The sequence below is a fragment of the Peromyscus californicus genome, unplaced genomic scaffold, assembly GCF_007827085.1.
Source record: "Peromyscus californicus insignis strain IS unplaced genomic scaffold, ASM782708v3 Scaffold_8__1_contigs__length_139910024, whole genome shotgun sequence".
In the NCBI taxonomy this organism is placed as follows: Eukaryota; Metazoa; Chordata; class Mammalia; order Rodentia; family Cricetidae; genus Peromyscus; species Peromyscus californicus.
The window spans coordinates 74,052,892-74,065,776 of NW_026294606.1; the positions used below are offsets into that span (position 1 = coordinate 74,052,892).

Consider the following 12,885-nt stretch of genomic DNA (forward strand, 5'->3'; position numbering starts at 1 on the left):
AGACTAAGTCAAGAGTGTGTTTGGAAAACTACTGGTATCAATTCCATCAAGAGGTGGCCAGGAAGCCATCATAGGCTGGTGGAGGAGCTTCTGTGGAAGATCCCATGCATGCAGCCTGGTCTCCTCACATTGACATCCCCTTCAGACTTCCCTTCTCCACCTCAGATGATGACTACAGAGAACCAAGTCTCCCCACAGGGTCGGATTCTCTCCCACAGGGCTCCAGGACCAAGAATAACACTGAGCATGAAAGCACTTCGGTCTTCACTGGACTTTCTTCACACTAACCATCATCTTTATTCACATGGACAAATACGGGTGATAAGTTTTGAACCGCCGGTTATTGTATATCCACCACCACTGATGTAATAAGCCAATCAAACCGAATTGATAAATCCAGGTTTAATGAACAGAGCAAAGTAACTCTCCTGGGTGACCCTCAGGAGGGTAGAAGAGGAATCACATGGCAAATACCATGGCCAGGTCTTAAGTAGTCTGCAGGTATGGTCTTGAGCAGCCCTAAGGAGGGGCTAACTCTTGGTGGGCTTTCTGAGGGGAGGGGCTGTTGTTTGGCAGGCTTTCTGAGGGGCAGAGTTTGGAGGGGGCAACTCCAGTAAATATCCAGCAGACATCATTCTCAAAGAGTCTTTCCACATATATGAAAATACAAGAATGTTGTTTAAATTCTTATAATTGTCGCTGTATTCTTGTACATTAAAAAAATTATACTCACGCTGGGGGTGGCGGTGCACACCTTTAATCCCAGCACTCAGAAGGCAAAGGCAGGTGGATCTCTGGGTTTGAGGTGAGCCTGGTCTAAGAGTGAGTTCCAGGATAACCAGGGCTACATAGAGAAACTCTGTTTTGGAAAAACAAAAAAACCCAAAAAAACCAGCAATAACAAAAACTATACTCTTCATTTTCATTTCAGTGTTTAGACATAAGACTCTTCATTTTTATAACTTTACTAGTTCTTTTGTACTAAGGAATTGTGAGTTCTAATAATTACGCAATAAAAATAGAACATGTAATGACTTACCTTGTAACTTTTTAGTCTGATGAAGTCCACCTTCATAGAGACAAATCGATCTGAATTTCGGCTGATGTTCTTAAGGTGTTCTACAAGATCAGCACAGAATTTGTAACCTCCTTTCAGCACACACAGGACCAGAATATCATGGTAGCCTATGTCTTTCATTATATCTTTAGCCAGCCGCTCAATTCTGAAAAAAAGTAAGAAATAAAAGATACATTAAGGTGCAACTAATAAACAGTATGAATGTTTTATACAGATCAGATCACTCAGGTGAATATAGAGAGAAGTTCAGGAAACAGAAAGCTTCAGGCAGATAAGTTCTGTTAAGGGGAAAACAAAGTGGGCTGTGGAATAATCCTCTTGTACACTGAGAAGATTTGTAACTTGAATTGGTTTAATAAAACACCAATTGGCCAGTAGTCAGGCAGGAAGTATAGGTGGGGCAACCAAACTAAGAGTGCTGGAAAGAGGAAGGGCAGAGTCAGGAGTCACCAGCCAGATGCGGAGGAAGCAAGACGAGAATGTTGTACAGAAAAAGGTACCAAGCCACATGGCTAAACATACACAAGAATTATGGGTTAATTTAAGTGTAAGAGCTAGTTAGTAATAAGCCTGAGCTACCAGCTGAGCATTTATAAGTAATATTAAGCCTCTAAGTCAATTATTTGGGAGTTTCTGGTGGGACAGAAACTTCTGCCTACAGAAGTGTTCAGAAAATACTTCTAACAGTGACATCACAGCTCCCGTATGTTGTAAACAGTGAAGTGTTAGCGATCATACATGTCACCTATCATTCTCTCATTACAGAACCTGCTTGTTAAACTTTAAAATGTTTTGATGGTATTTAGTGATATCCTCATTTTATAGCAAAGAAAGTAGAAATAGAGAGAGTGCTGATTGGTTTTCTTGCCTACTTGATACAAACCTAGACCTATGTGGGAAGAGAGAATCTTAATTGAGATAATGCCTCCATTAGATTGGCCTGTAGGCAAGTCTGTGGGGTACTATGTAGATTAATGATTGGTGTAGGAGGGCTCAGATCACTGTGGGCGGTGCCATCCCTGAGCAGCTGGTCCTGGGTTATATTAAAAGCAGGCTGAACAAGCCATGAGGAGCAAGCCAGTAAGCAGCCTTCCTCTGTACTCTCTGCTTCAGTTCCTGTCTCCAATTTCCCACCCTGTTTGAGTTCCTGTCCTGACTTGCCCCAGTGATGGACTGTTACCTGGAAGTGTAGGGTGAAATAAATCCTTTTCTCCCCAAGTTGCTTTTGGACCTGGAGTTTTATCACAGCAAAAGAAATCCTAATACAGGGAATCATTCTCTCACCTTACACTGGAAGAAAAGTCAAGTTCAACGTAACCAAAACAACAACAAAGTCATATATTCACCAAAGGAGCATACCACATATGGGAAAGCTGCTCCCATACAACACCAAGAGGTGTAATAAAGGATGAAATCCAATATGCAGGATGTTCCCTGGAGGCAATGAACAGGCCTTGGCCTGCCCCTGGCAGCTCACTGGAACTATCTTCACAGGTTTCTACTCATTCCATGTCTACAAGGGCATAGCTACTCCCCACATAAAGCTAAAAACTTAGACAGAGGTAGGATCTCAAGTATGTACTTAAAAAAATCCATACTAGCATTTAAAGTTGGATTAGATTAAAATAGACAAACTGAATTATGTATATATGAATACACAATTTTATAATCTCTATATTCTACATATGTGGTATAGATTCTATATTACACTTTCTAAGTGTTCATATACAAGCACACATAGAATGTCAGCTATGTTTTCAGGTAGTGTTTATCTAAATTTGATCATGCAAAGATTGTACATCAGGATATCTGGCATGATTTTACAAAGAGGCATTTAAATTTATAAATTTTTCATTACATTTATTTATTTAGCATATGCACACATGTGTGCATACATACCACAGTGTGTATATGTGTGTGTGTGTGTGTGTGTGTGTGTATGCACACATATGCATGTGTATGTGGGGGGGTGCTTGCATGCGTATATATGTATATATATATATGTATATGTATCTATGCAAGTACATGTACATTTGGAGGCCAAGGGTCAAATTTCATAGGAGGGTATCATTTTGTAGGAGCTGTCCATCATACTTTTGAGACAGGGTCTCTCAGTGGGTCCTAGAGCTTACCAGTTAGGATAAACTGGCTCCCTGCAAGTCCCAGGGCCTGCCTGTCTCTGTCTCCCCAGAGCTGGAATGACGGGCATAGGCTACCATACCAGCCTTTTCCCTGGGTTCCGGGGCTCAAACTCAGATCCCCATGCTTGCACAAGGACTTTTCCAACTGAGCATCTCCCCAGCCCCGCCTCCCCAAATCTCACTTTAAACATAAAGACTCAGATTAAAGCGAAAGAGAAGGGCATGACATGCTAATACCAATCAAAAGCAAGCTGAAGAAACTATCTTACTTTCAATCAGAATATAGGTATCAGAGTAAGGAAAATGATCAGGACTAAAGACGGCCATTGCCTCCTCAGCGATCTCTGTCAGTTCCTGAAGAAAACATAAAAATCCTTACTGTATGCTCCCCTAAGGATGCCAGATGACTGACAGAACAAGGAGAAACAGACACACCCACCACTGCACTCAGACACTTCTGCACCCCCTCTACCAGGAGGATCCAGCAGTTGGAACATCAACAAGGGAAAAGTTGAATTGAACAACCATCAAGAAGCTGGATCCAGTTGATATGTGTAGAGCACCCCACTAGACAGCAGAATATACATTATTCTCAAAAGATTCCAATAAGAAAATGACAGAGCCCGACAGACTGGAAAAAATATTTATAAATCATAACCTGATAAAGGATTTGTTTCTAATATATCTAATTATATATTCACATATATATATTCACACACACACACACACACACACACACACACACACACACACACACACACACATACCTTTTATAACTCAACAGGAAGACAAACAACCAAACAAAGAAACTGGCAAAGGGCTTGGATAAACACTTTTAACCCCCACAGAAAAAGAATAGGGGTAGCCGATAAGCACACTAATGATTCAGAAAGTGTAAGTTCAAATCACAGGGAGATATCGTTATACATCTATTAGGATGTCTGTGATCCAAAGGACAGACAATACAACATGTCAGCAAATATGTGGAGAAAACTGGGGTCCTGCTGAACTACTAGGGAGGCTGGAAAAGGTCACAGCCTCTTTAGTAAACAACCTGCAGTTCTTGAAACTCACCAGGAAGTCCAGAATTCTACCCCCAAGGATCCCATCCAGGAGAAATGAAAAGATCCACCCATACCACAACTGTACGAAAACTGTTCACAAGTCCGAATTAGAAGTCCAAAGGTTCACTGGCTGCTGGATTGATGATTAGATATTTTATGACTTCATTTCCATGACACATTCAGAGACATTTCCAGGGGAAGAAAGCTGATTAGTAACTGCCTGGTAGTAGTAGGTGAATGTAATTGCAAGACTGGGTAGTGGAGATGGAACCCAAGCATAAAAATGTGCTGGTAGTATAGAATCATTCCCCCATAATGGGTGAATTCCGCAGTCTGTAAAATATGTCAAATGTTTGTTTTAAAGGTGAGGACTGAAATTCTGCAGTCTGTAAAATATGTCAAATGTTTGTTTTAAAGGTGAGGACTGAAATCCTGGGTCCCACTCTGAACCACTGATGCAGGATTTTTAGACATAAAAGATAACAATACATACTCTACCAAGTTCACTGGCTGGTTCCACTGTTTAGCGAAAGGGCTAGGGTCCTTTCACTCAGACTTGATCATGCTTTCAATCAGGGAGCAATTAACTAAACCACAAAATTCAAGTGAGGAAAGTAAGAATTTGTTTACACACAGGGCCTCCCAAACTGATACTAGGGGAAATGGCTTGTGAGGTGTATGAAAAAGTGAATAAATGAAGTTACTTTTTGCACACATTAAGTTGACATAACTGTTTAAGTCAAGAGCCTTCATTACAATTTTGGGGGGCAAAATTCCCCCAATCTTTGATATGCTAATGAGATTTTGCACTATGGAAAACTGCATAATTCCCTAAATTTATTTGACAGAAATTTTCTTTTTTTAAGGACCAAATGTGGTTGCCATGGGAAATCCAGCTTAGGCCATGATAAACTCCACACTAGAACTTGTTTTTATGATATACTATGAGTTGAGACAGCAAACAACATACAAGTCTTAGCCAATAGAAATCTTAGACAATCTAGGAATTTGTATGAGTGACAAATCCTTTTCCTTACTGACAGTGATTGATGGAAAGATATTATCTGGGAAAGCGTCCTATGGATAGTTTTGAGCATTTCTTATGCTTCAAGGACTTGGTTCACAGAGTGAAATTGAACCTCACCAGACTATAACAGATTAAAAAACAATAGACTACAGATGGAAGAAAGAGTTAGCCTGGGGACTCCAATTTCTCACTCTCCACTGTCTTCCTCTCTCTGGGTTCTGGGCCTCTGAGGAGTCGCTGATCCGGGACCTGGTCTTCCATGTGAGTGTGAAGATTTACTTATTCAGTCTTGGTACAGGAGTGGGCTAGGTAGTGCTGTGGGATGTTCTGTATGGCAAATGTGTTGCTAATTAGTCAATAAATAAAACACTGATTGGCCAGTGGCCAGGCAGGAAGTGTAAGCGGGACAAGGAGGAGAATAAAGCTGGGAAGTGGAAGGCTGAGTCAGGGAGACACTGCCAGCCGCCATGATGACAAGCAGCATGTGAAGACGCTGGTAAGCCACGAGCTGCGTGGCAGGGTATAGATTTGTGGAAATGGATTAATTTAAGCTGTAAGAACAGTTAGCAAGAAGCCTGCCACGGCCATACAGTTTGTAAGCAATATAAGTCTCTGTGTTTACTTGGTCGGGTCTGAGCTGCTGTGGGACTGGCAGGTGAGAGAGATTTGTCCTGACTGTGGGCCAGGCAGGAAAACTCTAGCTACAAGGTAGTTTAGGTACTGAGGCGGTTCTGTTACAGGGCTACATCTACAAATCCAGATCCATGGTAGTGAGTCAAAGACAGCCTTTTGAAAACCAGGAGTGAGGGGAAATGTCTAGAACTAGAAATGAAGGACCTGGAACGGGAGAGAAAATACCTGTGCTCTCCACAGACAGCCTGAAGTTGCACATTCTGTTATTCTCAAAACATTACCACGGATGGCCATAATCATACACAAGCTGACTGGCCGGCCAGTGACACACTATTCCAAAGGAAAGGAAAGTTGCAGGGAAAGGTCAGGGTTTTCAGAGCGGGTCCTGTGAAGGTAAAGTTCACCTCCTAACTCCCCCTGGTTAAACCAAAAATCTGTGAAAAGCATGAGACAAATGTTTCTAGGTGCAAACCATGCTTTCTGGTCCTCTACTCCATGGTAAGTACAGGACATGGCTTTTTTGGTGGGGGGGGAGGGAGTATTATTTATATTAGCTTATGTGTGTGTATCTTTCTTACCAATCTTCCTGAATAAATGCCTACGTACACCACTCAGTGAAGGCACACACTCCTTGCGTTCAAGTTTGCTACCCTATAGAAGTTCTCCCTACCATCAGGAAAAGTCTCTAACAGTACTGTAAGTGTCCCACAAGAGGGGGCCGCCCGATGCAGTGCTGACCCACCACACAGTACTCACCTGTCCACTATGATGCCATGAGGGATGAGCACACACTCCAGATCGCCATAATAGTGCTGTGGATACGTGAATAAATCCAAGTCATATCCCGGCCAGTTATCCATAAGCTGTAAATCAAAGTAGTTCCGTTATGGTATTTTTCATGATTAATTTATTTTCTTAAATGTAAATAGTAAGAAAAACACCCGTCATTTGAAAACAGAATAATGTTGAACAGGGAGATTAGGTCTGCACATCTCAATACATTAATATCTCCCCTCGAGCTCTGAAAAGCTTAGTCAGAGGTTCTTGTTTATGCAGTCTGATAGAACAAGGGAGTGCTAAGATAACAGTGTACTCCACTCCTAACTAGGTTATTATTTATGCAACCTGATAAAACAAGGGAGTAGTAAGCTCAATGGTGTGTTCCATTATTGGCATCATACAATATAAAAATGCAAACCTAATGTCTTTTTAAAAAAATGATTTTATTATTTTTATTTCTATATGTGTGCCTGCATGAGTTTATGTGTACCATGTGCATGCAGGTATCCTCAAAAGCCAGTTCAGAGGCCAGAGAGCATCTGATGCCTTGGGAATGGAGTTACAGATGTTAACTGCTTGATGTAGGTGCTGGGAACTAAACCTGGGTCCTCTGCAAGAACAGTAAGTGCTCTTAACTACCCAGCCATCTCTCCAGCCCCTAAACTCAATGTCTCAGAGCTAACCTGTTGGAATTATGTAGAAGATCATGTTTATGAAAGGACTATATTGGTGCAGCTCAATAATAGAGTGAATGTCCAGTATGTCTGAAGTCCTAAACTCAGTCTCTGGCACTGTAAAAAGAAGTATGTATGTGTAAGCACATACTTTGTATCTATATTTTTAAATATTATGACTATATTATACACATTTATAATTGTATAATAAAGAGTATTATGATATATTCTGCATTTCTATTCACAGTGAATTGCCTCATCTGCCTGGGAAGGTTTACCTATGGGGCTGGAGAGATGGCTCAGAGGTTAAGAGCACTGACTGCTCTTCCAGAGGTCCTGAATTCAATTCCCAGCAACCACATGGTGGCTCACAATCACCTGTAATGAGATCTGGTGCCCTCTTCTGGTCTGCAGTCACATATGCTGTATACATAATAAATAAATAAATCTTTAAAAAAAAAAAAAGTATATCCCAGGATCACAGTAGACCCAGACTTCTGGGTGCCCCCATCATTCCAATAAAGACTAAAACAGGATATGCTTTTTAAGGAACTTCAGCCTTTCTTAGTTAGAATGCAGTGGTCCAAGAAAACTGGCCTATTCACAGAACATAGACTGATAGCAAGCCAGCAGTCCTTTCTCTTGCTTAAAACTTAATGTACAAGGGTTTTTTTTTTTTTTTTTGGTTAGAATAATAACAAGATGTGGAAGAAAATGAAGGTGAAAGTTACTTTTCCTTTCACATAAACAAGAAGGATACAATAATGAAAAATGCTATACGTGAAAACCTTTCTGTATAAGGTTTCATAGCTCTCTTTCTTTAATCGTTTTTCATGCTGTCTGGACTAGCCTGTCCAGCTTTGAGCCATGGAGGGCTTTTATAACACAGACTCACCCTGATTTTCTAGCTCATTTCTACATCTAGTCCCTGCCTTCAGATTGGTTTCCAGCTTAGTCATGATTCTGTGCATGTATATGCATATATATATATATAATATTTTATTAAGTCTTTGAACATTTTGCATATGCATATGTATTTTGACTGTATTCACCCCAACTCCTCCTCCTTGCTTCTTTCAGATTGACTCCCTACCCACCACCTCTCCCAATTTCCTGTTCTTTTTTCCCCCCTTAACCCACTGAGCACAATCTGTGTTGCCCTCACACTCATGGGGGTGGGGCCTCATCCACTGGATCGTGTTATCTACTAGATGCTGTACCCTGAGAGAAAACTGACTCTCCTTCTCCCAAAGGCCATCAGCGGTCACTGGTTCCTTAACTAAGGGCTTAGGAGCCCTTCCTCTCCAAGCTAAAATGTTGACTGGATTGAGCTTGTGCAGGCAACCACAGTCATGACTGCAGCGGTCCTGTTTTGTGCAAAAGATAATACTGCCTTCTGGTCCTTCCTGACCTCTGGCCCTTGTATTTCTGCTCCCTCTTCTGAGATGGTTCCTGAGCCTTAGGGGGAAGGGGGGTGATACAGATGTCCTATTTGTGGATGCAGACTCCACAGTCACTCATTCTCTGTACTTTGTCTCTGCTTTAAGGGGCATCCAGTGCACCAAAACCTCTCAAGGGGAGCTGAGAGCTGCACTAATCTATGGGTAGAGAGACATGATTTGTTTCTTTGTTCGTTGTTTTATTGGTTTTGTTTTGTTTTGGTTTTTTGGTTTTTGAGGCAGGGTTTCTCTGTATAACAGCCCTAGCTGTCCTGGAACTCATTCTGTAGCCCAGGCTGGCCTTGAACTCATAGAGATCTGCCTGCCTCTGCCTCCTGAGTGCTGGGATTAAAGGTGTGCACCACCAGGCCTAGTCCAAGAGACAGGAATTACAGGGCAGTTCGATAGTATGTCCATTTAGAAAAATAATTGTAAAAGGTTCAATACTGTGGCCTAATAGCTCCCCAACCATGGGTTCTTGGCCGTATTTGCAGTACCAGGCATGTTTCTATGGTGCAGGTCTCAAACCCTGCAGCATCTGGGGGGTCTCCAGGACACCTCATTCTTTCCAGCTCTGACTTCATTCATTTCTCTTACACACTGCCCTGTTCTTCCTACTCCCTCCGTCTCTATGCCAAAGTTCACCTCCTTCTTGGAAGCTCAGGTCAATCTCACTTCTTCCTGGAAGCCTCGCTGACTGTTCTCACGTTGTGATCCTCTAGCCTATTCCCTTGGGGTTCCCTGCAGCTCTGTTTTAGAAAAGGCTCCACCTCGGGCTCTTTGGGGACATTTCCACACTTTCCATTCTCATGCTCTGTCTTTATCTCTTTGCGGCTGGTTTAGAGTCTGTTCCAGCCACTCCATCTGGTACTGAGACATTCTCCACCCTGCTCCCACCCTTCTCTGGATGAAGGACTCAAAACCAATTCCCTTTGACTCAGGTTTTAGAAAGGATGTTTTATGGTAGAGCCCAAGCCACTCTCACGCTAATTTTGGTCTCTAGCCAGACCAAACTCATGCTATATCTCCCCAAATTTATCCCTTCCTTATCTCAACACATTCTTCTGGTTCCTCAGACTGAGACCTTAGCATTGGCTTCTTTTCTCCCTTTAATCTTTGTGCCGCTCAGTCCTTCATCTTCTCCCCAGTTCCCTCCCAGTGTGAGCAGAACCACACCTGAGCAAGCCCCACCGCTCCCTCTCCGCCCCGATCTGGGTCTACGCTGCCATCACTTCATCCTCGCCTACTGCGGAAATGGCCGAACCTGTCCGTGCTTCTCCCACTATGGGAGCTAAAACGAGCTTTGAGGAGTGAATTTCACACCGTGACATTCTCTTACTCCAACATTTTCAAGGGCTTCTCATTCCATGCTGAGTAAAACCTGGAGCCCTCACTGTGGCCCACAAGAATGCCCTTCTCTTGATTCTCTGGCACCTTCTCTTCACTCTGCTCCAACCGCTTTCTCCTCACTGATTGAATCTGCTGAAAATGTGTAGTATTCCGTTATTTCTTTAGCCTACGATACTCTTACTGCACATGACCACATGGCTTGCATATTCTTTTCCTCGGTCTTCGTTCACGGTCACCTTTATGGAGAGGCCTTTCCTGACCACAAATATAAATTGGCACTCTCTGCCCTTCCCATCCCATTTCTGTATCCTTCATATCTAATTTACTTTCCTTCATAGCATGTATTCTACTAGATGTGTGTGTGTGTGTGTGTGTGTGTGTGTGTGTGTGTGTGTGTGTGTGTGTGTTCTGACTTGTCTCATCCCGCTAGAATGTGAGCTACTTCTGGCAGAGACTTTATCTTACTCTTTGTTGAATCCCTAGAGCTCAGATCACTGATCTGAGATCTGTTGAGTACTAAAAAGTATTGAAGAATCGAATGAACGAGACAGTCTTTACCTCAGAACTCCAACCTCAACCCTTAGTTTGTCTGCTTGGATAGAAATAACTACTCTTCAAAGCTCTGGAGATTCGGAACTGTAGTACTGGCCAAAGAGTATACATCATCTGCATAACGCAAAAAGTGTTGTGTTCGCTGCACCTTACCAGCACGCTGGTTGGCATGACTGGTGAACTTGTACAGAGCAACTCTGGATCTCACCATGAAAATTCCAGGAGTCTGCTGTAACCTTTAACACCAGAGTGGCTGCCCAGTGACCTAACAGCTGCACCTGAATGGCATACAGTCTCTGTGAGAGCCCCTTGGCACGGTCACGACCATCCAGGGAGATCACCCAAGCACTTTTTTTCTGGCTTTCCTTCTGGACATACGATGCTACCCACTCTACTTCCTGGAGCTCATCTGCTCACAACACTGGTGGTCTCCTGAGCTCTTTTCTCCCCTCATGCAAATCCTTACAGATCTTTGCTCTGAATCACAGAGATTCCTCTCTATGCCAAGGTCATGTTCCCCTCTGATTTTTACTGCCGTGAGATTAGGAGGCCCTGTTTTCCTTTTCTTTCTTTAGTTTTTGAGACAGGGTCTCACTATGTAGGCTTGGCTATCCTGGAACTAGCTATGCAGACCAGACTGGGACTTAGACTCAACGGAGATCCACCTGCTTCTGCCTCTGTCTCCTGAGAGCTGGGGTTAAAGATGTGTGCCACTGTGCCCAGTCCTTGACTTCCTTTTCTTTAAGATACAGTAAAATCTATGGAGTGCATAACATCAAATAGTGAGTGCGTAAGAAGCACTAAACAAATGCAACCCCCCCAACACACACACACACACACACACACACACACACACGTATGCCAAAGGAAAGGAAAAGATGATAAGAAAATTATGAAACAAATCTATATGTGAAAATGGTCAGAGCAATCAGTAGCTCGGAGCAACATGAGTAATGGTGGATATCACAGATTTCAAAATCTAGCTCCTCTAGGGCAAGTCTGTTGGCTATGGGACCTTGGACATACCGACGTCTCTAAAATAAAGGCAACGCCTGCCTCACATGGCTATTGTAAAGGTTAAATAAGACAGAAAATTAATACAAGCCTCACTAGCACGTGGCCTATAGTGCTTATGCGATAACATTAGGCATGTAACTATACTGAAGCATCGGTTGTCTACATAACTCATAATCATTTATATAAGTATGTTTTAACTCATTTAAGGAAAAACCTCAGTGTGATTTGCCAAAGTCTTACTACCCCAGCTCAAGCAGTAAAATTAAATCTGGTAGAAATGCATTTCTCTAAAACTGTTCTCACAATCACAAGTGGCCACTATTTGCAGTTAATCTGAAATGGTGCTTTCACTGAGGAGATAAGACAACCAGAGACAGGAGGCTCCAGGTCTGCTTTACTGTCTTTGCACACGAATTGTGTAATGAGTAAGTCTATCCCCAGAGGGAAGCGGGGTGCCTCTGAACCTTAGGTAATGGATTCACTTGCTTTAAAACAAAAACAAAAAACAAACAAAAAAATGAAAAACAAAGAAATCTTTAAATAGTTTCAGGATCACAGATAACGTGTTCTAAGTTTATTCCACACAATGCCTTCTCTGTTCAAAGAGGCAAAAACATCTCCAAGCTGGAGAAATGACAAACACAGTCACTGAGTCATTTTTATACTACGTCCAAATCCAGAACCCATCTGACTCTCTCGGTCGCATTTAAAGCTACATCGACAACCTATTTTTTCCCCCTTAGACTATTACTTTCCAGCGAGAAAAACGGCTCAGAAACACATGGGATGCAGCTCAAGTCTGCTTCTGTCCCCCTCCGAGCTCCATGCACTTGGCCCTACTCTCCCCTGCAGACAGACGATTGTCATTGGTTTTCATGCCTGTGCCTCTCTCTCCAACAGCACAGAACCGCAGACAGCAACATCAGCCGGCCCAGCCCCAGAGTCCAACTCAACCATGCTAGAACGGTGGACCCAAGAGGTCCTGAAAGCAGGGCCCATGTTCTTCTGCTAATGCAATGACAGAGCTCAACGGGCCACAGGACAGGTTGGATCCCAACGCCTTCCTCTTCTGCATTATTCCTCTTCCTCTTATTTATTCTCAGATATTGCCACACAAGGGAAGGAGAGAG

General features: G+C 42.7%; 1 protein-coding gene and 1 long non-coding RNA gene across 10 annotated transcripts in view; one reads left to right on the forward strand and one right to left on the reverse strand.

Moving 5' to 3' along the window:
- The window catches only part of Prtfdc1 (phosphoribosyl transferase domain containing 1), a 112,813-nt gene that overhangs the window by 95,673 nt on the left and 4,255 nt on the right, over nt 1-12,885 (reverse strand). For 8 of the 9 annotated variants that reach the window (XR_008215851.1, XR_008215852.1, XM_052728822.1 and 5 more), the window contains exons 2-3: nt 6,700-6,806; nt 1,040-1,223 (exon numbers count right to left, since the gene is read on the reverse strand). Coding sequence is in view for 7 of the 9 variants with exons in the window: in XM_052728822.1 (XP_052584782.1) it covers nt 1,040-1,223; nt 6,700-6,806 (291 nt within the window). In the remaining 2 variants the exon portion in view is untranslated. Of the gene's footprint in view, nt 1-1,039; nt 1,224-6,699; nt 6,807-7,675; nt 7,771-12,885 lie in introns of those variants that run through there. The other variant, XM_052728820.1, reaches the window with a different exon arrangement.
- Nucleotides 12,324-12,885, forward strand: part of LOC128104062 (uncharacterized) — a 61,847-nt gene continuing 61,285 nt past the window's right edge. Inside the window, exon 1 of the long non-coding RNA XR_008215854.1 lies at nt 12,324-12,800. This is a non-coding gene — a long non-coding RNA (uncharacterized LOC128104062). The remainder of the gene's footprint in view (nt 12,801-12,885) is intronic.